At 30.5% G+C, this 25021-nt stretch overlaps 2 protein-coding genes across 2 annotated transcripts in view; one reads left to right on the top strand and one right to left on the bottom strand.

Moving 5' to 3' along the window:
- Positions 1–25021, top strand: part of Ance-3 (angiotensin-converting enzyme Ance-3) — a 244654-nt gene that overhangs the window by 50258 nt on the left and 169375 nt on the right. Inside the window, exons 8-9 of the mRNA XM_085953539.1 lie at positions 8130–8373; positions 9810–9908. Of these exons, the coding sequence (XP_085809665.1) occupies positions 8130–8373; positions 9810–9908 (343 nt within the window). The remainder of the gene's footprint in view (positions 1–8129; positions 8374–9809; positions 9909–25021) is intronic.
- On the bottom strand, positions 11908–16699 carry LOC147079124 (uncharacterized). Its single transcript, XM_085955072.1, has 2 exons — positions 16688–16699; positions 11908–13080 (listed from the first exon to the last, which is right to left on the bottom strand). Exons 1-2 carry the CDS (start codon positions 16697–16699, stop codon positions 11908–11910), a joined length of 1185 nt encoding a protein of 394 aa, XP_085811198.1.

The following is a 25021-nucleotide window of genomic DNA, read 5'->3' on the forward strand; positions in this document are numbered from 1 at the left end:
GATATCTTTTTTATTTTAATGTAGTTTTTTTCTAACTTTGAACATTTTATTTTTAACCAATGCCGATTTCGTCCATTAAACTGCTTTCAACTGATTTAAATACACAAATACAGTTATTCAATTATAATAATTATTGCTTTGCACTCAAGACACCTAGAATGCTTCTCTTCAATAGGCTGGTAGGATAAGGGTGAATAGGATGCGTAAACTGAGATCGTTAGACTTATAAAAATAAGCACTTTGACAGTTTTACTTGTAGCATGTCATTGGGCTATTTACATATTTTTGTGAGCGTTAAAAAACTAAATTAAATGAATTTTACATACAACCGTGTCGTCGCTCATTTAAAGTCAAATCATTTAAAATTCAATTACAAAACATACGTATTTCAGACATTCACACATCATTTTTCGAAACGGTATACGCATGATTTCAAACAATCAACTTGAAGTTGAAATTAAATCAATTATTTGAAATTATAAGAACAAAATCCTAAATTCCTATGTTTATTCCATATTATGGTTCATGTTATGATTGTAACATTTGTTGGCCGTTAATACGTCAGCAATATAACAGCTGCATACCTACCGTAAATGGACAGAACAAAATTATTAATAGTAGTAAAAATACTACGTATTTTTTTATAAATAACTAGACATATATACTGTGTTAATACCGTAAGGTCATGCAGGACAAATTGATTAACAGTTTTATTAGAATAAATGTGTGAACTATACAAAATCACCTGATAGCTAATCGTTATGAAACCATGCATGATGGCGACTAAAACCGCCATTTAAAATATCATGCCTGTCAGTAGATTTAAGATTTACTTTAGGATCGAGATCATCCTGAATTCCTTGCAGTATTCCTGGTTTAGTCAAATCGGTCTTGTATGCGGAGTCCTACAAATTTTGCATAAGTTCTCAAAAAAATAATGTATTTGTAACAATGTCGCTCATCTGTTGAAGATTACACTCTAAATGGTAAATAAACAAACTTCATAGGTCTGTGAAGTTTAATACATCGCTATAATATGAACGAAAAAATCAGTGAAAGTGGTAATTGACAATACTACTAAATAATATTTATTATATTATCAAGAAATTAAAAGACCATAACAATAATTGCTGACCGCAAATATGTTATAGGTATGTTAAAACCACACAGAGAGAAAAATAAATCGAATGTCTACTACCTAATTTAAATCGATATTTTATTTCAAATTAGAAACATTTATAATATTATGTAGTTATTGTAGGAAGGGCAGTATCACTAATTATTGTTAAATCGTTTTTTTTTAAATACCTACCCACTAATTTATATATTGCTTTGATATTCAATTATAATATTATGAATACAGTACATAAATGATTCCAAATGTGTTATGAGATAATTTACGAGCTAAAAGTAACAAATAATATTCAGAATTTGCCAACTTTCTCATCGAAATTTACCATAGTTTTATTTTATATATGTTTTTTTTTTATATTTTAATTATGTTTTATTTAAGGCTGAATATACACAACATGATACGAGGGTGGGTCAATAATTCCTTAGAAAAAAGCATTAAAACAGTTTTTATTTTTGTATTTTTTTTTTATTTCTCAACATAATCTCCTTGGAGCTCAATACACTTGGTTAGACGTTTCTGATTTTTTTTTTAAACCGTCAGAAAAATAAGTTTTCGGAAGGTCCTCAAAATAAGCATTTGTCCGATCGATGACTTCTTCATTTGAAAAAAAAACGTTGTCCACTTAGCCATTTTTTTAAGTTTGGGAAAAGGAAAAAGTCACTGGGGGCTAAATCTGGCGAATACGGTGGGTGGTCGACCAATTCGAACTTCAATTCTTCAATTTTAGCCATTGATCGTAAACATGTGTGAACACGGGCATTGTCCTGATGAAAGAGGATTTTTTTCCTATTTAAATGAGGCCGTTTTTCTTCAATTTTGTTTTTTAGCTGGTCCAATAAAGATGCACAATAATCCCCTGTTATTGTTTTTCCTTTTTCCAAATAGTCAACGAAAATAATTCCACGTGCATCCCAAAATACAGTAGCCATAACCTTACCAGCTGATTTTACGGTTTTCGCCTTCTTTGGACATGGTTCGCCTTTCGCAATCCACTGCTTTGACTGTTCTTTCGTCTCGGGAGTATAGTGGTGTATCCATGTTTCATCTACAGTCACAAAGCGACGAAAAAATTCATCCGGATTGCGTTGCATGAGCGACAACAGGGCTTTAGAGGCCACCACCCTATTGCGTTTATTGTCGACTGTGAGCAAACGCGGCACCCATCTTGCAGAAATTTTTTTCATGCCCAATTTGTCATGTAAAATAGAAATGACGCTACCTTTTGAGATCCCTGTAACCTCAATTATCTCACTCAACTTTAATCTTCGGTCACTTAACACCATATCGTGGATTTTATTGATCATTTCTGGTGTAGTCACCTCTACAGGACGTCCTGAGCGTGGTTCATCCTTTGTTGATGTACGACCACGTTTAAATTCATTTAACCAGTTATAAATAGTTGCAAGTGAAGGAGCGGATATGCCGTGAACTAAATCCAACTCATTTTTTATTTCCTTTGCTGTTAACCCTTTTATATTAAAATTTTTAATAACAGCTCTAAACTCAATTTTCCATTTTTCCATTTTCCACAAGCATTTTTTTTTTTAAATGTACGAGAAACACACAACAACCCGACCAATCTGATTGAAACTTCGCAGCATACTGAATCGGTAGTGCCGCTGCATGAAAACAAACCGCTCACAGTACTAGTCGCGCCACCTGTCGGCTTTTCTAAGGACTTATTGACCCACCCTCGTATATTAAAGAATGTAGCATTCTTCATTGAAAAAATAATGCTATAATATTTAATTCTTAAATCAATAGTTCTTAATCCTATAGAAATCCTGAAGCCATTTATTAATCGTTTTAGTGATGTTGATACATTCACTAAAATTAAAGGGATATCAATTTGACAACGCCTGAAATAACATATTTATTCCAAGTTTAGTAATTCGGTCGGTAGTTTATTATCAAGAGATCTCGCCCGACAATGAAAAGGCGTGACTTTTCTGCGTTAAGTAATATGTAACTATTACAAATTTAACCTTTCATATATATATAAATCGACTATAAATAATCAATTGGTGATAATGTCAGACCGATAGGACCAATGACAAAAAACTAGGCAAGTATCATGCGTATCTCTTGCTGCTTAACCAAGTATAACTGCTTATATACAGCTACCGACTTATATACAGTTCTAAACTCTACAGCAACTGCTTGGCGGAAAATAATCGCGCGGATTTTTAATGGTGCGACAAAAATCACTGCGTGTGAAATAGGGGAACGGCGCGGTCAAAACTCTGTAAACTAAGCCACCCGGAGTCTCCTTCTACTTCGTCGCAGGTAGTGCTCTCTAAAGTATTATATATGGTTGTATTTAACTTGTGTGGAAAATTAAAAAAAAAATGCAAAAATTACACATCCTATTAATAAGAAAGTCTATCAATCAAGAATAATGATTACTATTATTATAGCAATGCTTTATTTAATTTTATCTCAAAATGATGTTTTCATCAAATTTCACAATCCGCCAGTGTGTTTCGTGCTAAAATATGTATCTGAATAATGAAAGATTTTGATATAAATATTCTTTCATATTATACAAAATACAGAGATGTTAAATGTTTCTATATCATATTTTTTCATTAAAATAAAAATGAAAATAAAATAAATATTGAATTTAACTGTATTATAAGTCACATATTTGTAGTATAATAGTAAATTAACACATAATAAGTAGTTGGCTAACTTTTCAATATTCTTAATAAGTATATGGAAACGCGTGTCATTTTTACATACTATACCAGTAAATAATCACCGGGAATGTGAAGTTGTTCATGCCGAAATGATACACACTAGATAATATCGCCATATAGTCAAAAACAAATGAATAAATAGTGCGTATTTTTAGTAATACATTGAAATATTGTAAGTAGGAAGCAGTAACTATAAATTTCTTTTCATTGACGCGTAGAAAAATCACTTCATTTATTTGATTCAGCTTTTGTTTTAAATTATACAAAGTGAAGAATAGAGCATTAAGTATTCATTAAAAATACACTCATTTTGGAAAAGGGTTAGAAACAGATATACTTACAGTTATTAAAAAAATGGACCGAGTACGATACAAAATACATCTGTTAGATTCTTGGTTCTAAAAATATATAGTCTTTTTCTATAATAGGTATATATTGTTTTGGTGCTTTCAAATGTGAAGAGATTTTTCTGGAAAGAATATAATATTATTTAATATATTTGGTCTTGATTTAAAAAATATATTATGTATGTAATTTTATTGTACTTCGTCCGTCGACGTCCAAGAAAATATAAAAAAATGTATAAGTACAAATATATCATGTTAGAGCAATCGCTCATTATTGGTTCCTCTAAGCCCGCGCAGGTATGTCGCGCCAATTGGGTTTTGTACGGCGTAACGGTCGATAGGCGACTTGGAAGTCGAACGCATCGTTTGGTGGTTTATGTTTACGAAGAGCATTACAGATTTAACCACCTAATTCCAAAGAAAAAAAATGAGTATTTTTACTATGCAATTTAAAATTATATGGCGATTATGTGGTAGAACTCTTTTTTGACAATTACCCTTATCTTGTTAAATAATCACGTTTAATTATGGTATTTTCCATGTTCTTTAAATAAGACGAAAGAAATAAAAGATACAGGAAAATAGTTTCAAAGTCAGTTACCTCCATTTTTCTTTTTGACATCTGTTAAGAAGCTGGTTATCTAAATGTTTATTTACCGGTACATTTATGGTTTACGTACTACTATCATAATTAATATACAGTTTAGTTACAAAGTCAGTAATATCTTATACCTGACCAATAGCAAAACATGTTTTTATATTAATTAGAATGGGTTTAGGACCATTCTATATCGCAACTTGTCTTTCTCATTATTTAATATGTTTGTCAACACTAATATTCTATTTTCAATCTTTCGTTATAAATACTGATTTTCGTGAAAAAATAATTAACCCTCGATTTCATATGCATCTACTCATCATCACTCTGGATCAATCATCTGGTGAATGAAGGCCTCTCCAAACCGATTACGTTGCCACGTACAACACCTTCAGAACATAAATACATTGTTAATCAAGCGCCTTTCCGTTTGCCTTTCGGACTTTTTTTTACCGTATATGTATCAGTGAATGACAAAATTTATCAAGCAATTGCCTTTTCTTCGAGTTATATCTCATGCCCATTTACAATTAAGATTCTTAGCAAACACTCTTATAGGTTCGTATCATTCAACCTGAATCAAAAAAATCAAACTAAACCATAGACAATATACGTACAAATTGTATGAGTAGAAAATATACCGGAAATGGTTTGAGATTTGACGTTTGGTTCAGTGTATCATTGAAAATCAAACCGTTCTCGGACCATCAGAAATAGTTTGATATAAAACGTCAAACCAATTCGGACGGTTCATAGAATAGTGACGATCTGTCAAACGTCAGAAAAGTGTTTCCGTGGAAATTCTACCAAACGGTCCCAAATCAAACAAATTCAACGGTGCGATTTGATTTGTTCAATTCAGGTTAAATGATACGAACCTTTATATTGCATTCCTACCCCTTATAATCTGATATGCCACTACATATTTCTGGACCACTACTTCACTGAGGTCGTTTTTCCCTCCATTACTCATCATGACTTCATCTCTATTATTATATACACAAGTACCACACATACCGCGACGTAATGGATGTAAGCCACCATTAAAAGTTATTCTGATAGTTTCCTTGGAGCCACCTCCCAATGTCTTCGTTGACGTAAACTAAAGCGCGCGTGATGGATTAAATAATAGTTTATTAAAATGTATCAATAACTTATAATATTATATTGATTGAAAAACACTGATACAGGTGAATGTAGTCCAATTGACTCAGGTGGAAATTTGACCACTTATTGCGTTAAAAAGTTACACTTCGCTAGCACTCCAGTTTATCCGATTTTATGATAATTAAAATTAAAATCATATTGCATGCCATTAAATTGTACACGAACCAAGCAGTAACTTTAACATTGCAATCATAATGTAGCTATTTGATTGATAGCAGTAATTATTATTACATTTTTAAATATAAAATATATATATTTTTATTAAAAGTGTCAGAATTAATAAATCATATATAACAATATTATTATTTACATATAAATATCTTCATAATAAAAAATCAAAACAGTTGCAAAGACTGTTACTTTTTTTAATTATTTAAAAATAAATCAATTTAAATGTGTGATTATTTTACGCATGCTATAAAATTATGAAGGTATTTCAGAAAAACAACTTCAATTTTTTAAATGTACTTAAGTTATTCATTAATAATTATTAACATATCAACATTTACTTTTTAGAATTATACAATGGTATAGTAAGTAGGTATGTATTAAGAATATTATAAATATTACAAATTAGATGGACTAAAATTTATTTATAATATTATATTATTTAAAATTAAAATAAATTGATGGCGTGGGCGCTTCTTCTGTGAGCGGTGCAACCACACAATCAATATAATTATTATAATCTAATCTAATATTGTATATTCCGCTGATGGTGCAGTAAAGGTGGGCGGGAGGCTCAGTTTGTCCGATGGGGGATCAGCAGATTAGATGTCACCGGTTTATGTCACTTTGTCTCATATATGAAATCTTCGCTATTTGATTCTTCGTTGTTGGTTTTCAGATAAATATCTAAATTAAGTATTTGTAGTTTTTGAAATAAAAAAGAAAACTAATTTTTTTGTTAACGATTCTCTTACTTTAAAAATCTTTTACTTATAATTATTGACTGATGGCATTAGATTTAATATGATATACCACAAGTCTTATTAATTTGTTTTAATGCTTAGTCCAAACCAATATGTCCAACCAACTTTTGCTACTACATAAATGCACGCGCACAATAATAACTCAACGAATTTACATACCTGAAAATATTGATATCAAATTTAATATAATTTGGACTGTCTACGTACTACAAAATTGCGAGTTTTAATCAAAACAACATACCACAAGAACACGCTTGTTTTTTTGTCAGTATATTTATACATGTTTTCCTTCCGCAGCAGAATACAAAAAACATGTCTGTATAAATACAGATATATTATGATGGTCTGAACTAGGCATAACTCTTCAATGTTTTTTTCTCTATTATGCAACACTGCTCTTAATATGGAGCAACGTCTCGGAATTTTGCAATTATCCAATTAATGAAGGTATATAAATACGCATGGGATGATGCTTGAATAAGTTATTAAATAAAATATATTATAATTTTCGATTTTTATGAATTTATAAAATATATTTGGCCATCGTTCTCTTTTTAAGATTTTTTCAAGTCATATTATCTGATACCTATTATAGTTTTATAGATTAATTGGTTAATTTTACGTAGCTTATTAATGTATTTTATGGTTATTTTTATATGATGATGTGCAAACGCATGGATAACACTGACCCGAATATAAAAAAAATGGAAGAAGTTCTTGGAAGAGGCTAGAATGCTAGAACCTCCCCATAGTTAAGCCACCGACGTTGATTTTTTATTATTCAATACTGAATACACAATACATGAGGTTTTAAGAATGCTTGATTCTGTATTACGGAAAAAACACAATTTTACACTAAGCTATCGATCCGTAAATACCAAATTCGATCAGGATCAGATGTCTCTTTCGATTAATTCATACCTAATGTCATTAACCTTAATTAATCATAAAGCAGATTATCTCATGATTGGTGGAATTTGAAGTACCTCATTTTAAACGTGAATATTAAAAATAATGAATGGATGAATCATAGACGGATCGATAGCTTGGAGGCCAAAGCACTCACCCAGAAAGTGAAAGATGTGAGCTTGAGTCCTACTCGGTCAAACTTTTTTTTCTAATAATATGCTAATATGTTTCTGAGGTTTTTGAAATTATTGTTAATTACTTAATTAAATGTCTTAAATTCTGAAATATTGACTAATAAACATTTTCATGTAATCTAACAATATATAATATTGTTTCCCGTAGGTTTCCATGAGGCAATCGGTGAAGCTATAGCTCTCTCAGTACAGAGTCCTCGTCATCTTCAGACCCTTGGACTGGTGCAAAAGTCCGTAGATGATTACTCACACGATACCAACTATCTCTTCGCTATGGCCATGGATAAGGTGGCTTTCTTGCCGTTCGCTCTGACTATGGACAAGTGGAGGTGGGAGGTGTTTTCAAAGGATGTCAGAAAGGAGCAGTACAACTGTCACTGGTGGAGATTAAGGTATTTAAAAATTATATTTATTTAACAATATGTATTACATTGTATATACAACCCTTTATCTATAATCCCGCCCATCGAAAGACTGAGCTCTATAAAGTCTCACTGAACTATGCCTCATTTTTTTGAAAATGGGTATTTTAACAATATAATAATGCAGTAGGCCCAATTGCAGTACCTAGTAAATACAATACAGAAACAGACAGACTTGAGAAATCACACACACACATAATATATATAAGGCTGTTAGTTTCAAAATCTGTAACCTTTATATTCCACCATTTTGAAATAATCGCAAAAAATCGTCACACAGATCTAGCAATGAGAATAGAATATTTTCTTTTTGCAAACAAATAGAAAAAGCGAATATGGAAATAAAATGTTATTAATGTCATTACAATAAGATTATTAAAAATATCGTATCTACAGCTAGTTATAAAATATAAAAAATGGCAGCTAATTAAATATATTAAAATAAACCTCCGGCTTAACTAAATTTCATTAAAAAAATTATGCTGGATTTGATATTTTATTAATATACATACGATGGGTTAGTTAGTTAGTTAAGTCAGAATCAAAAAAAAAGTAAAAATGGAGGTTACCTACTTCGAAATTTAGTCTTAGTAGTATTATGATCTCACCGGAAATCGAATCCAAAATCCCCGATCTAAGATCTTTATGAATTGTACGAAGGGGACCACCAGATTTAAAGTTTTTTTAGAATTATTAATAACCATGTCCTTGTTTTTTCGTACAAGGTGGTTGTTAGTAATTTTGAACAATCACAAACAAAGGCTTTGAGAAAAACACATAAATATTGTGTCCTGACCGGAAATCAAACCCAGAAATCTAAGGCGGAAGGCCAGCGCCTTACGCACTGCACCACGAGAGCTGCCCTAGACTCACAGTTAATTAAAAATTCGACATATTGGTAATGACAATAATTAATAATCTAAAATTGTTATTCTCTCATCCTACAATCGCATTTCAAAATTTACATTAATACTAGAGTATACGCTTTATAACTTTGCACATCGGCTTACTTAATAAATTGTAAAAATATTTCTTTTATATGTATTATATTTCTATTTATTTATTAATTTATTTATTACGACATACATTAATACAAGTGAATAATATAATTTTATGAGAGGTAATTAGATAAAGAGGCGTATCAGTATAGTAAAGTGTGTTATGGAGCGTATACTCTACTAGTTAATTTCGTCGTTAGACAAATGTGGTTGGTAAAACACACTGGCATGCATTCAGTGGATGCGAGTTTGAGTCTCGACGAGCGTCGTAGTTTTCAGATTCACTATTTGAAATAGTATCTTCTTATATAAAATAAACCCTTGGTGGGTTGTAACAAATAATTTAGGAGGGTGGCCCGTGGATTGTTCATCACTGATATAAATAATAATTCTATTTTTTTTGTGTAGGGAACAATACAGCGGCATCAAGCCTCCAGTGCTACGATCAGAGATGGACTTCGATCCGGGCTCCAAATACCACGTTCCAGCGAACATTCCATACATACGGTAAGTGAAAGCCCAATACCTAATCCGTGGACTTTCCTAGCGTGACCAGACTGCTCGTAGTCCACACGCCAAATGGATATTTAGAATATCTTTCGTTCACACGAGTCGTGTTTAATATCTGTGACTGAATTCTTATTAATACAATTATTTATTACGGTAGAAAATACATTTTTAGTCTGATGTGTAACGCGGTCGTTGTAATCTCGTAGCTTTCTCCAATCAGTATTTTTTGCAAATCATGCAATGATTCTTCTTTTCCGTATGTTTTGCTTGGAAACATTCTAATTATATGTATCATCAAATAAAATATATATAATAATATTATATAACATCTTTATTATTTTTGGAATCTGGATTAAAAAAAAAACACCTCGCATTTTATTAAATCGACATTTTGCTTATGCGGATTGACCAAACAAGACATAGTGAAGAATCGCTGTAGACGATTAGTTTCAAACGCATTTTTTTTAAATGTTATCACATAAATTTCGTACGGTTCCATAATATAGTCACTATTACGCAATACTTTCTGGCAATTTGTTATGTTTATTACATTTTTACCGCCATCCGAGACGTTCAATATTCGACAATATTTTGTTTTGATTTTTTTTTTAAATATCTATTTTTTATGTTATTTAATATCTTAGTAGTGATGTTAATTAAATTAAATTAATTAATTATAGTTGTGGAAATTCTTATTAAACGAAGTATGATTTTTTATAGTATAAATTATGTAATCTGTTGATTAAATAAAATGGATTTAATTTAAGGCTGGATTTTTTTTCAATAATTCGGTCTCTTTCATGGATAAAGTCAATTTTGGTTGAATTAATATTTAAAACTAGTAGAAAAGGTTATTTTAAACAGATGAAACCAGTACGAATCTTTATACATGAAGTACTCCGTAAGAATAAAATATGGCGAACTAATGGCACAATGATTAGCAAGACAGTGTTCCTAGTAAAAGTCTATAAACAACACCTCAACACTATGGAGACTCATACGTTTTGAATCGAACGTGGTTATTCATTTTTTTATGAACACAGTTATTTTTAAATGGTTAAATAATGATTTTACATGTAGTAAATATTATAAATTTTTGACAAAGTTTATGTTAGTTTTTTTTTTATACTGACAAAATGGATTAATAAATATTAATAAATCGTTATATAATACTTACGGCCCACGATGGCCGAGCGTTTATGCATCATGCATATAATTTCGTGGATACCGGCTTCGATTTCCGAATTCACATGCTGTTTTTCAATGTGTGTTTGAATCCAGTGTGTGGGCGTAATATGTTAAGAAAATGGCTAACATCTATTTCTCGTAAAAAAAAACCCCCACCTTGTGGATGCCATTATGATCTCCTTAGAATCAAACATGGTAAAAAATAGTTATTTATTAGATATGAAGATTATGACATAATAATGTATACTTTGTGTTATATTGATTACTGTGATTAAAATTATGTAATATTATAGTAATTATTATGAGTTATAATATACTTTAAAACTACTCATGGATGTAATATGTATACCTAAGCAAGTTATTCCAGTTTAATAGTAGGCCAGGTAAACAGGAAAATGTCATTTATAATCAGTTATTCAATATAAATAATAACAAATTAAAAAGTCTATCTTTATCGAAGTTATAATAATATTAGTGATATTATCGTAAACTTTCACGTAGGTACGGATGTAGAAGTTATTATTTTGCATACTATAAAATAACTACTTTGATGTATGATATTTTAATAGTCTTTCTAATGTTCAATAACTTTACGATGTGAGAATAGTGAGCAGGTATAATAATTATTATAGTAAATTAAAAAATGTTATGTTTTGTAACTAAACATATTTTATTAGAATTGTAAGAGTAAAGTTGTTTGCCTCGTATACAATCGTTTTCAGTCTAGATAAAACACAGCAGCAGATAAACAAAAATAAAATATTTGGATTAGCTTAAAACAAGTTAAAAAGAATAAAGATGTGAGTTATCAATGATGGTATCCCTCATCTCCGTGAGATTCCTCTCCTCCGCCGTGTTCATAACCACCGTGCTCGTATCCTCCTTGTTCATGGCCTCCTTGTTCATGACCTCCTTGATCGTGACCTCCTTGTTCATAACCGCCCTGTTCTTCTTCGTGATGTTCTTCTTCATGGTGATGCACTGGGTATGGGACCTTAACTTCATAGGGCACCGGCTTTTCGACGGTGTAAGGCACGTGTTTCACAACGGTATAAGGCACTGGCCTATCAACATGGACCTTCACGGGCACTGGGACTTTCTTCTCCACTGGGTAGTGAACGATCTTTTCAACTGGGTATGGTGCTGGCACTGGCACTTTCACCTCATAGGGCACTGGTTTGTCAACGTGGTATGGTACTGGCCTGTCAACGTTTACCTTGACAGGGTAGTGGACGATCTTTTCAACGGGGTATGGCACCGGCTTTTCAACTGGTACTGGTACAGGTTTTGGTACGTGGACTGGGACTGGTCTATCAACATGTACCTTGACTGGGTAGTGTACGATCTTTTCAACTGGGTATGGGGCAGGTACATGTACTGGAACCTTGACAGGGTACGGGATGTGTTTAGTTACTGGATACGGTGCTGGAACGTGCACTTTCACTGGATACGGGACATTCTTTGTGACTGGGTAGGGTTGTGGAACGTACACTTTGACTGGGACTGGTCTGTCAACGTGGACCTTGACTGGGTACGGGACGTGTTTTGTAACAGGGTACGGTTTTGGGATGTGAACTGGTACTTTGACAATTTCCTTGACGGGGTAAGGGATATGTTTGATAACAGGGTAGGGTTGGGGTACTGGCACTTTGACCGGTACTGGAACGTGCTTAGTGACGGGCACGGGGATATGCTTGGTGACGGGGTACGGAACGTGGACATTTTTGACAACAGTGATCGTCTTCACGTGTTCTTCGTGATGTCCGCCATAAGATGACTCTCCGCCGCCAAAGTCATGGCCGCCTCCTCCTCCATAGCCGAAGTCGAAGAGACCTCGCTTTTCTTGTTTCTTGTCCTCGCCGGGAGAGACTTCAACAGCGGTGGACTTCTCAGGCTCGGCTGCTTTTGAGGCGGCCGCTTCAGTGGGTGCTTTCTCCGCGCCCACCGCCAGGGCGGCTACGCACACCAAGATAGCGAAGCTCTGAAACAAAATAACCCACACATTTAAAAAATAATCAATAACCATACAAACAATACAATGTACTTAAACATAAGTAAATCAGTATCATCAAGTATAGTAATATAATAACTACTAGGTACTAGATTAAAGACCTTTTACAATTTCATAATTTTTATTTGGACATTGCACAACGCGTTGTTTGTGTATGTTTGACAGAATAATCAAAAATATTATAGTTTATATATTTATAGTATAGTTCCAGATGCAAAGTCATACTGTTTAAATTTATTTAGGTGCCAGCGCTGCGATACGTAATGGCAGAATTGAGAAACACAAGTAACAGCTATCGAAGTAATCGAGAATATCGTAAACACAGAGAGATTATTTAGTTTATTCATTTGCAACAAATCAAAATTTTGTTAGTTGTCGATTATGGACCGAAACGCATTGTATACATTTATGAAAATTGGATTTTGATGGATACTATTTTCACATATAACGGACATTTTTAGCGTGTTGTACCCAGTGTTGTAATTGAACTTATGATTGAATTGCAAGGGCCACTCTGTGCGCTCAGCAAATAGATAACTACTGGACAAATGCAGCCACATTTAGTCTTGAATCTCGTGTGTTTTGATATTATCAACAATTAAACTGATTTACAAAATTTTCTTACACCTGTTCATCTCCTTTAATATAAAATATATGAGTGCCAGGCCTACATAAGTATAGCTTATTTATATAACTCAAGTGTGGAAAAAGTATGTAGTAGTGAACAACTGATAACTGAAAAGAGTGGAAGGAAATGAATGGTTGATTCATCCAGCAGTCCATCGACCGCAGCCGATGATGATGACTTTGATAGTCTGCAGTAATCTTTGCACACATATTTTAAAACGTTTCTAACTTAACACGGTTGTTTATTTAACGTGTTAATATAAATTAAAAGAAATTTTCTTTTGTGAAGTTCCGCTTTTTAAAACATTAATATGGCAATCCGAAATGCAGCTTTCACAAAGTCATAATCGCTTTTGTATTAACGGTTTAAATTGGACGCCATCTCTGTATGATACCGTTATTACACTCAATTTTTAATTGATCAATATAAAAAAGAAAATAACAAAGCCAAGACCTTATTAGTAGGTACAATCTTAATGCCATACAAACTTAGAGAACGATGTAAATTAGGTAGATATTTAAAACAATGATATTAAACCCAAATCATTTATTTATGTGTGAAAGAGAAGCTGAAGAAAGGTTACCGAAACTGATTTTGAATTGAAGTTGAAAAGAAGTTTAGTAATGTACTTTATGTATGGTATTGTATTGTACATTTATATAAAGCATGTCAAAAATACTCGAAAGAAAAACAAGGTAATACTGGTCAGCATTAATTAAAAATAACATTTCTAATACATATAAAAATTAGTTAATAATAACATAGTATCAAAAATGAATTGCAATTGCGTTAGAGGCGTTATGAAACAGTCGCGTTAGTCAATTATTTCAATTCAACGGAAGTAATTTTAACGCTCATAAAAAAGGATATGTAGGCATGTAATTTGAAGTTATGTGAGAATAGCTAAACGCATTCATTGTCTTGTGCAACACATATTGCATTTGTTGCTCACTTTGATTTCCTGAAAGTGGCGCCAAATTATATTAATCTTTATTGCTTCTCGTAATACTTTGGTTGTTTTTAATTTATACCGTTTTTTTGTTTAAGAACCGGAAGTACCCAGTTTTATTACATGCAACGTTAATTGGATAATAACACAGTGTATTTATATTAATAATTATTAATACAACACAAAATATAGTTTCATAAATCGTATTATTAACTTAACAACAAATAGTATATAATATTAATACTATCGACCGAAGGTCCTTAATGGAATTTGAATTCAAATTCTAATCGATTTTAGTTTTGTACTATTTCACTTGAGTAGTTTCTTTGCGACTCGCGTTTTGCCTTTTGGCATCTTCAGGCACTATGCGCACTCACCAATGGTAAATGCAAACTGATAGGCGAAACCCGGGTCGCAAAAAAATACTCAAATGGAATTGTATAAATTTTAATCCATTAGGATATAAGTATGTACTTAATCCGGACCGTTTTCATTGACTCGGAAGGATATTTTTTTTTTCTTGTTTCTTTGTCCCTCGACAAATTTTAAGGTTTTTAAAACGGTTTTAACCGAATTTATGGTAAATATCCTTTTTGACTATTGAAATTGGTTAGTTATAGAAGAGATTTTTTATTAAATCATATAAATACTATTTTCAATTGGTGAAATAGACGACGACAAACATGAAATACAGCATCTTTATGGACTGTATGTAGATAGTAACCAATCAATGGGTTATTCAAATTTTTTATGGTGTACCTATCTATAAGTACATACATATATACATATATAAAATCGATGTTCCATAATACATAGATAAGTAATTATTTAGAACAACGTTAGGTTAGAAATACAATATTATATTAGAAACTATGACAATCGCTTTATAAATAGAGAATTGGGAATAGCTCTTGGAACTACTATAAATCAAAAGATTTTTTATCATAGAATAAAATAAGATATTTAGCATTATAAAAGGATGTTATACATAAGATTACTAATATTTAAATTTCAAATATTACAATTTATGATGTATGTAACCTAATAATGTTGATTTATAGTGATGGCGTTTTAAACCGTAAAATAATCACTTTAATGTATCGAATCAACACAAATGAGTCATTATGTAAACAGCCTGCGGTTAATAATTATAGTAGTATGTTCCACACGATTTGATTTCACGCTGCTAATTCACTCGTACGGGGAAGAAAATTCAATCAATCGCTTCAAGAAACACGCAAGTAGATTTACAATGTAACGCGATACATGTTAATATTGAACATATTAACCAAGATTAATGTTTATAATTGGTTATTATCATTATATTCATGTATATTGTATATTATATACCGTAAAATTTATTACTTAGATTAATTTAGTTTTAATTAATTAGGAATTTGATTGTTCTCGTCTCACTTTGACAATCAACTGTAAATGAAATAACTTTTTATCAAAAAAAAACTCTTCGTGTAAAATTAGATAGTTTAAAACAAATTAGTCGGTGTATTTATACCTAAAAATGATTTTATATGATAAGCAAAATCGGTCATAATAATTATCGATAATTTATATCTTACTATAAATTATAATATAACACTATAACAATATATTGATTTCAAATTAATATAAACATTGCCTTATTCAATTCACTATCATTTTTTTAAAGCTACATTCTCGTCTATAGTGTGAATAGAGAATTTGATAAATATGTATATGTTTACGTATTTGTATCAATGTTTCAAATATATTTCTGTGTATACTAATATCAAAATATTAATTAAAGAATAACACAACTGAGGTCACTCATCCCGTCTCGTTCACATTGTTTGTATTGAAAGAGCAAGGGCTATTTTTGTCACTCAATTACTTTATATTCACGAATGCAAACTGTCACTGAGGGTACTTTTCCAGTGGCTTAACTACGCGGCCCGAATCCGAATTTTTTCGTAGCACAATATTCAATGATTCGAATAATAGATATAAATCAATTATTTTCTTACCAGCAATCTCATTGTCTCTAGTGTGAAGGGTGCGGTTAGCAACGAGCTACTGATGCATTGGACTTAATTCTCCCGCCTTTTTATATTTTCCACCTTCCCCGGGCACTTTCGCGCGGAACCCATCCGTGAGACGGCCAATCAAACGGACCATTCCGAATGCGGCGAAAACATACGAAAACTTACGGATCATCTTCTATTACAATGCAACAATAGATTACTAATGAATAAAGAAAGAGATGAAATGATTCTAGTGAGTTATATTTAAATGAATCAATTCAATAGTGATGCACCCGTAAGTTAATTACAAATGAGGGTGTCCTTTTCACTCCGCAAAGAATTCGAATCTTTTTCTTACTTATGTAAAAGCAAATTTTTCACGCGAATGGTAATAATCTATTTTTTATAATACATGAATTGGATTATATTATTATTAGTTTCTAATCAAGTGTTTGGAGATTGGATTCGGTCACCCTCCACCTATTTAGATCTTTGGAAAGATAGGAGTGATATCAGATCAATCTTTCTTGCTTCACGGAATAAGATGGTCGTCTTCAGCCGCTGCAAAATTTTTAATTTATCATATACATTTAGTGTTTAATTGGTGTGATATATTTTGTGAATAAATTGTGCTTAAAATTAAAACAATAAAAAAATCTGGAAATATACGGTTCAACGATGTGATGTTTCCTATATTCATGAACGTTTTTAGATTAGGATTACAATTTGGTGACTCTTTAAGGTTTTTGGACATTGTAAATCACAAAGACAATAACATTCAGTGATGATTTTTTTCTACGTTTATACTTTTATACTTACTAATATTTTTTAGTATTAATACTACTTAAAAAAACTATAAATTAATAAATTCTTTATTTTTGAATCCTAGTATAATCAACTTTATAATTATAATCAATTATATTCAAACATGTTTATTAACATTAAGATAATAGTCATAATATGATATTAGTAATTGTGTAGGGCACTCGCTGCTATGGATTTCCTGGCGAAGTCACAACACATTTATGTAATTCTATCAAAAACTGGATCTGATCTTTACACTTATATTTCACTACATCACTGTTGTTGGACTTCATCGACCGTTTTATTGAATTAAATTTAATAAAATGAAGTAAAATAAAAAAGAATATTTATTATTTTCTTTTGAATTCTCAATATTGATTATTGCATACTACATGTTTCTTATTGCTCTGATTACAAATTCATTGGACCAGAACTCGATTTTTGGGTAGTTATTTTAAGAGTATTTGAATGCAAGATAATATCGTCGGTGTTTTGTAAAAAGGGCGAATCAACCATTTTGGCGAAATCGAGATTTTAATGAAAATACAATGTGTACTCCACTAGCTTTGTTGTGTAAAAACGGCGAATTTGTATCTCTACATGAAAGTACTTAAAAACGATAATCGACTAAAATTAAATTAATTAAAATTACGAATAAAAAGCGAATGTGACATATTAGGCCTTTTAAAATATTATATAATAATGCCTATTATAATGACAGTATTCTTTCTAAGCTTTGTTATAAACCTGTTAGATATTTATAATCATCCAGAGGTAATAAACAAATAAATGTCAAAAGTTAAAACTCCTCCTCCTGTAAAATAGCATTTTGGTTAATTCACCCTTTTTACAAAACACCGACGATATATTATTATGAGCGATTTGTTAATAACCCACCCTAGTGCTATATTCTGTTATGATGTTTCGCTGTATTGCACTGAAAAAGTTAGAGTGGAGTGGACTCAAAAACTGAAAGATTGACTATTCATTATATATACATTCATCATACATTGAAGTCGTTGTATACTGGCCATGCATCATTTATACTTATATAGGTACACTTATTTCCATCACAATATAATGGCCAACTGCTCCAAACGCGCCAGTCGCGGTGTTAGCACTAAATGCGTTGTAGAATTTGTATATATGTGTATACTTAATATTGCTCATACGTATAATATTAATGCTTTGATCGTCATAATACTATTCAATCCGTTGTAGAATAATTGATAAAGCTAATGAAAAATTAAAATTAATACAGATATTTTTTATTTATTCGTTTCAAAATTTTATCACCGCTAGTTATAAGTACTTAGCATTCGTACATAAAATAATTATAGTCAATAATGTTATTAACTATCAAAGTAGAACTAATAATTAAATTAATTCCAATTATTTATTTCTGAGATTAATATATTTGATAATTTATAGACTCTTGCATAATCTTCAAAGCAAAATGAGACCGACTGCGCGGAAATGCACTATACTGCCTCAATTTATTACCTTTCCCGATATAATATTATAATATTATACTGCGTTGATATGCAAGTAAAAGAGTGAAACTTTCTTTAGTTTTATTGAATTTAATATGAGACATTTTAATCTTAACTTATAAAGCTCAGAAAAATTATGGTTTCAGTAAATATTTATCGATTTATTTGATTACGTATATAATATCATCGTTTAGAGCTGTGTTTCCCAAAGGTGGTAAACAAATGGAAATTAATTGGTTCACGGTTAAACACATATTTTTAATTACATTCAGAACTACGAATATATTGTAATTTGGTAGGTTTCTTACAAGATGCGTGTATTTAAATTTCGGCACGACAGTAAATACAATGTCTTAAAAGAGTTTAAACCAAATATGTTAAAGAAAAACATTTTATTATCAGATGGGGTTTTTACATAATAATATACATGAAAATAAAACTTAAAAAATCACGAAGACTAATAATGAAATTAGCTGCAAATAATTTTACATCCGCAGATTAATTTGTATTACAATTTATACTTGTACTCTAAGAAACCCGTACTGACCTGTAGGTAAATGCTACCTATATGTACCTACATTAGTGTTGCTATTCTACAAGCCGTTTTCTATACACTATTAAGTCAAATGTAAGTATGCAAACAAACCAACGCGTCAACAGCAGTCCACCATTTAAAAAAAAGTACAAACTATGAATTAAGTGTTATAATGATGTATAATATAATATTATTTTATTCTTCGTAATCTCTTTTACTGTGTTAACTATCAATACATGGTGGAACTGCATTATATTATTGATTAATATTAATAAAACGCAAACATTTTTTGTACTTATTCATCGGTACAAACCGGTCCAAATTTATTATAGTTTAATTATTATAGTTAAATTTATTAAGTTGTATCAATACATTTTTTTTTGAGTTTTATTAATATTAACCAATAATTAACTATTTGTACCAAATGACTGATATTAAAAACGTCGTGGAATCACTAATAAGTGCTGTAATACAAACACGTAGTATCATTGACCACTAGATGTGTTCTATCAGAAAAATATGTATTATAATATATTAACATTTATATTGTATTCCAATTAAAATAGTGTTAACCGTTAAATATTAAAGTTTTACATACACATAAATCGTTTTGAAAAGAAGTATTTTCTTTTTATTTTTCTTTTATATGTTGAGTAATATTTTATAGATTTGGTTTAAATCAATTAACCTTAACACTCCCGTTACTGTAATGCCACCCTAGGTTACCCAGCACATTAAACTGCCAATATTTCAGTTAAGATGCACTTCGTCATATTCACATTTCGGCTATTCTTAGAATCATCAATATTTCATCTAATTAAAATGTTTTTATTTTAAAAATCAATAGTATTGTCCAGAAAATACTTATTATTCATAGATGTCTGGTCAAATTTAATTTACTTTTAAAAATGCACATCGCATTTCATTGCGAATAAAAAATAGATCCAAATGTATATACGATAAGAAGTCATACTCAATTATGAAAAACACATAATATGAAAATAAGGCGTGAGATCAAGAAAGCATTATGTCAGCTGTAAGAATGTATAGAAATACTGGTATGATTATACTTAAGTTTTCATCTCATTTTAATGATTTTGTACATATTAAAAAATTATGTATTATGTAGCCAAAAAATACACTTTCCTTATACCTACTGTAATATTGTCAATTTCGTACAGTAACCTAAGGTGACATCACTGAAATGGACGGAATCTATTAGAATCATAAAGGGAAGGTTGCATAAAGAAGTTTATTTATTGCTTAATATTAATAAAATAATAAAGTCAATATTATACAAGGTTTAAGATATGTTTCAATATTCCAATTGAAACTTGGAATTTATCCACATAACTACATAGGCCGTAAACCAGTGTATAGGGTACCAACCTTTTATTTGGGGGCTCCGTGTTCGATTTCCAGTAAAGTCACAATATATATAGGTATGTGATTTCCTCAATGTCTGGGTCTTTGTGATTGTTTCACTTATATTACTAAATACACTGCTGTTTCACTACTCTATATAATTGGAACTCATGGAATATTGTAGCGTTAAAAAGAATATACAATAATATAATTTTGTAAAAAAAAAACATGTGTACGTTTGTTTGCCACCAATACCCAAATAAATTTAAATATCATAAAATACTATTGTTTGATATTGCAAAGAAAGTAACATTTAAATAAAATATTCAGCGAGAAATACTTTCATACTAATTTATAGCCATACGTAATGTTATATTTCTTTTTATCATACCAAATCCTTAAATAAATATTTCCGGTAAAAAAAATATACACAAGTATTTATAAATACCTAGGGGCTATGGTCATAATTCAAGCGTAAATAATATTATGAATTAATAATACATATATTTTTTGTTCAATATTTTCTACTCTATGGTTAAATTTTATTTCAGTTATTATAAACTTCCTGTGGTATAACTTTATAGTCTTTAGTGACCATTTATCGATTACATCCGATTATTAAGATATTTAAAACCATTTGTTGTTAAGGTAAATCAATGTGGTTAACCATTAGGTAATAGCAAAAGTTCTGAAAAATGAAAGCTATTTTATTCATATTTACATAAATATCTACCAACATTATATATATTTTCATAATTGGTGTATTTTTATATACATTTTATGTTTACACGAATAACATGAATTTACGTTTAATATGAGTGTATTAAACATATTATATCTACGTAAATAGTGATATAATACTAGAATTTAATATTTTTTTTCGAGCCACACCCTTCTAGAATATATAATTCATTTAAACCACCCTTAAGTACGTAAATTACCTTGCTTCTAAACGAGGTATATGAGATGGCCATAGAATGAAAGTTGAATTAACATTCACTCTTTTGCACAGCACCGGATCGAACCCGCGACCTATGACTTCATAAACGGCCCCTCTATCAACTCAGCCTCTGTGAGTGTCGTAAAATCAAGCAACATACCTACATTGAATACTTAATTTAAAAAATGCAATTTTACAATACAGGCAGATAGATTGACAATATAAGCATAATATAAAATAACACACGTGATTGAAAAATAATTTAGATTCTGGTGTGTGTTATTTTCATGAAAAGACTACACATGACCCCATAAAAATATAGAAAATAATTTATACAGGTATAAGTGAGAGGTATAAATTTATATCATCCTCTAACACTCCTTTCAAGTGTCCTCCTGGGCTAGGAGTCCTAACTTTGGAAAGTACTAATTTATTCTAACGTTAATGACCGTGCTTCACTTGCCGTGAACAAAAAGAATATTTTTTACAACCAAACTTTATATTAATATGTTGCGGTCTGGTGTATTATAATACAGTTTATGTTAAGTAACAGTATAACAGCTTCATCACCAAGATGTTCTACAAAATATTGTATCTGCATAATAATATGATCTTTTATAATATCTGGTTACCTTTTGTAAACATATTGTATTGGTTTATTAATAGTTTTCAGTGATTATTCACAGTTCAAACTTCAAAGATGATGTATGGTGGGTATAATTTATTTTGTTTTGCTATATTGTAAATAAAAAATGAACGAAAAGAATGAAGAAAATGAAAAAAATACTGAACAAAAAGCCGCTTTTAAAACTGTAGAAATTAGGGTAACAATCATATCGAAAAATCAAGGCATTAACATTGAAATGAGAATTTGTGCAACATTTTCAAACGCCAGTATCTTAGAACAAGGTATTTTGAGTTGTTTTCTATAGAACTAGGGTATCGATATACGGAGAATAGAAAAAGGCAGTAAGTTTATCGAGCGCAGATCGCTGCATTATGAAGTCGTATATAAGCTTATATTATATTAATGTCACATGAGCTTTATATTATGTTGTTATATTTTGTATTTATTTAATTCTGAAATTATCAATGCCACAACCTTATTAGTATATTATTTGTAAGTCACACTGATGCACTGTGCAAAAAAAAATAACGCTCACCTATAATAAAATTATTAATAACGGTGCCATATTTACGAATTTTGTTTTAAAATGTTTACATATTTTAATATCACGGAAAGACAGTGCCAAAATGTTCGTCTTTATAACCGCGGATGCGAGCTTACTTTCTTTCAAATCCCGAAAAAAATGAATTTGCGTTTGACATAGATTTTAATGAGTTGGAATCTACCTTTTTCTTGGTCGTTCCTTCATGGCTGAGGATCGTGACCACTTTGAAACCCCGTCATCTTCTAAGCGACTAAGACTTTCCACCCTGTTCGTTCCTCTGCTTCTCTCAGGGAATTACTATTATACATAAAAAGTCTGTTATTATAACTTCCATTCCGATGTCCACACCCTTACCATATTTTTATTGAAAATATTTAGTGATCTTAGTCGTAACTATTAATTTTGGTAAGATTGTTTAATGTTTTTATTTTATTACCTTTTATTTACAATATTAGGCGCCTATTTCAATATAGTCACTGTTTTCAGACGTCGGTTGGTTTTCATCTTATTTCATTTTCAAATTAGAAAAATAGAACCATTTTATTTTATATTAAATCTTATAAGTATTTTGAAGCAAAATAAATTCGTTCAAATCGACATTTATTTCAATAATTTTAATAAATCTGTATTCATTCGTTATTAAATTTGTAAGGATTTTTGTAAGCTTTTATTTAAAATTATGTGAGTTTTTTATTAGATTTTATCATACGTAAACATATCTGTTTTTGAAAATAGATGCATCAATGTATAAGGTTAGCTTTGTAAAAGGAATTGAATGAATTACTTAAAACTAATACATTTATAATGTATTTTAAGATAAATATAGATACTTAAGGTGTAGCTACTCACTTCGTCTGGAGCGTAAATGGCGATTTATATAATTCATCACGGTTCTGGAATGTAGATAGATCTAGAGAGTAAGGAAGAAAAATACGTAAGTATGCTATAATATCATACTGCAATTAATGATAGAAACCGATAAGTGTCAGATACGTTATTAATTATTGTTACAACTTAACATACACCTAGTTGTTAAGTTTTTAATTATCAATCAAGTATCAGGATACGATAAGTTGTCACAGATCCACGCTTTTACTACCAATATGAACACATTTCCTTACATGCATTTAAGATACTTTATCGGTTGTATTACTCGTAATGCTACATTTGAAAAACTATCAGTGAAGCAAACATAAGTTGAGATGACTTTTCAGAATTTAGAGAAATCGGCTCATGTCAGCTTTGATAATAATTAATTACATTATAATACTCATGTATAGTTTTATATAACATTATGTAAAGAAATTTATATTATTAGTTGATAACATGAGAGTTATAACATATTATTAAGTATTAAGTATATTAACAATATTTTTGAAACTAAATACAAATCTCCACATATACAGGTACGTATATAAGTATATATCATTTTATCGTTGCGTATAATATGTATTAATGTAAAAATGTTGCACGAATGCATGTTAAAATACAATATATATAATATGATATGCAACGGCCTCGTTCGGACATTTGTTGTTGAATTATATCGATGATAACATATCAGTATCACTGTTCCAACGAACAGTATTGTACGAATAATGAGACGGTGAAAAATTAGACGCTGTTACATCTTAACGTAGCCATCATTGAATGATACGATACGTGATTATGCAACAAGGATAATACCAGCAGAGAGTTTATTTTATATTTTATATATTTCGTTCATCAATAATATTTCTTGGTTATAAGTGACCAGTATTAAATGGTGATAAAACCCTTAGACTAAAATCTATATTATTAAATATGTGACAAAGATTTTTTTTAGCATTACAAAAAACATACCACATTACCGTTAGATTCGATAGTTTTGGTACGAAACAAGACATAATCGTACAAGGAGTATCAAGTGAGAGAAAGTTATGCAATAGGCTTGACAGGAAACAGTACCAACTCTAATAATAATCACATTATTCCTATCTAATTTATGCGCTTGAGTAAAACATAGTTACAGTTTTTTATAAGGTATCA

Source organism: Rhyacophila brunnea, unplaced genomic scaffold, assembly GCF_057557595.1.
Source record: "Rhyacophila brunnea isolate RB1 unplaced genomic scaffold, BYU_Rbru_1.0 scaffold_10, whole genome shotgun sequence".
Lineage (NCBI taxonomy): Eukaryota > Metazoa > Arthropoda > Insecta > Trichoptera > Rhyacophilidae > Rhyacophila > Rhyacophila brunnea.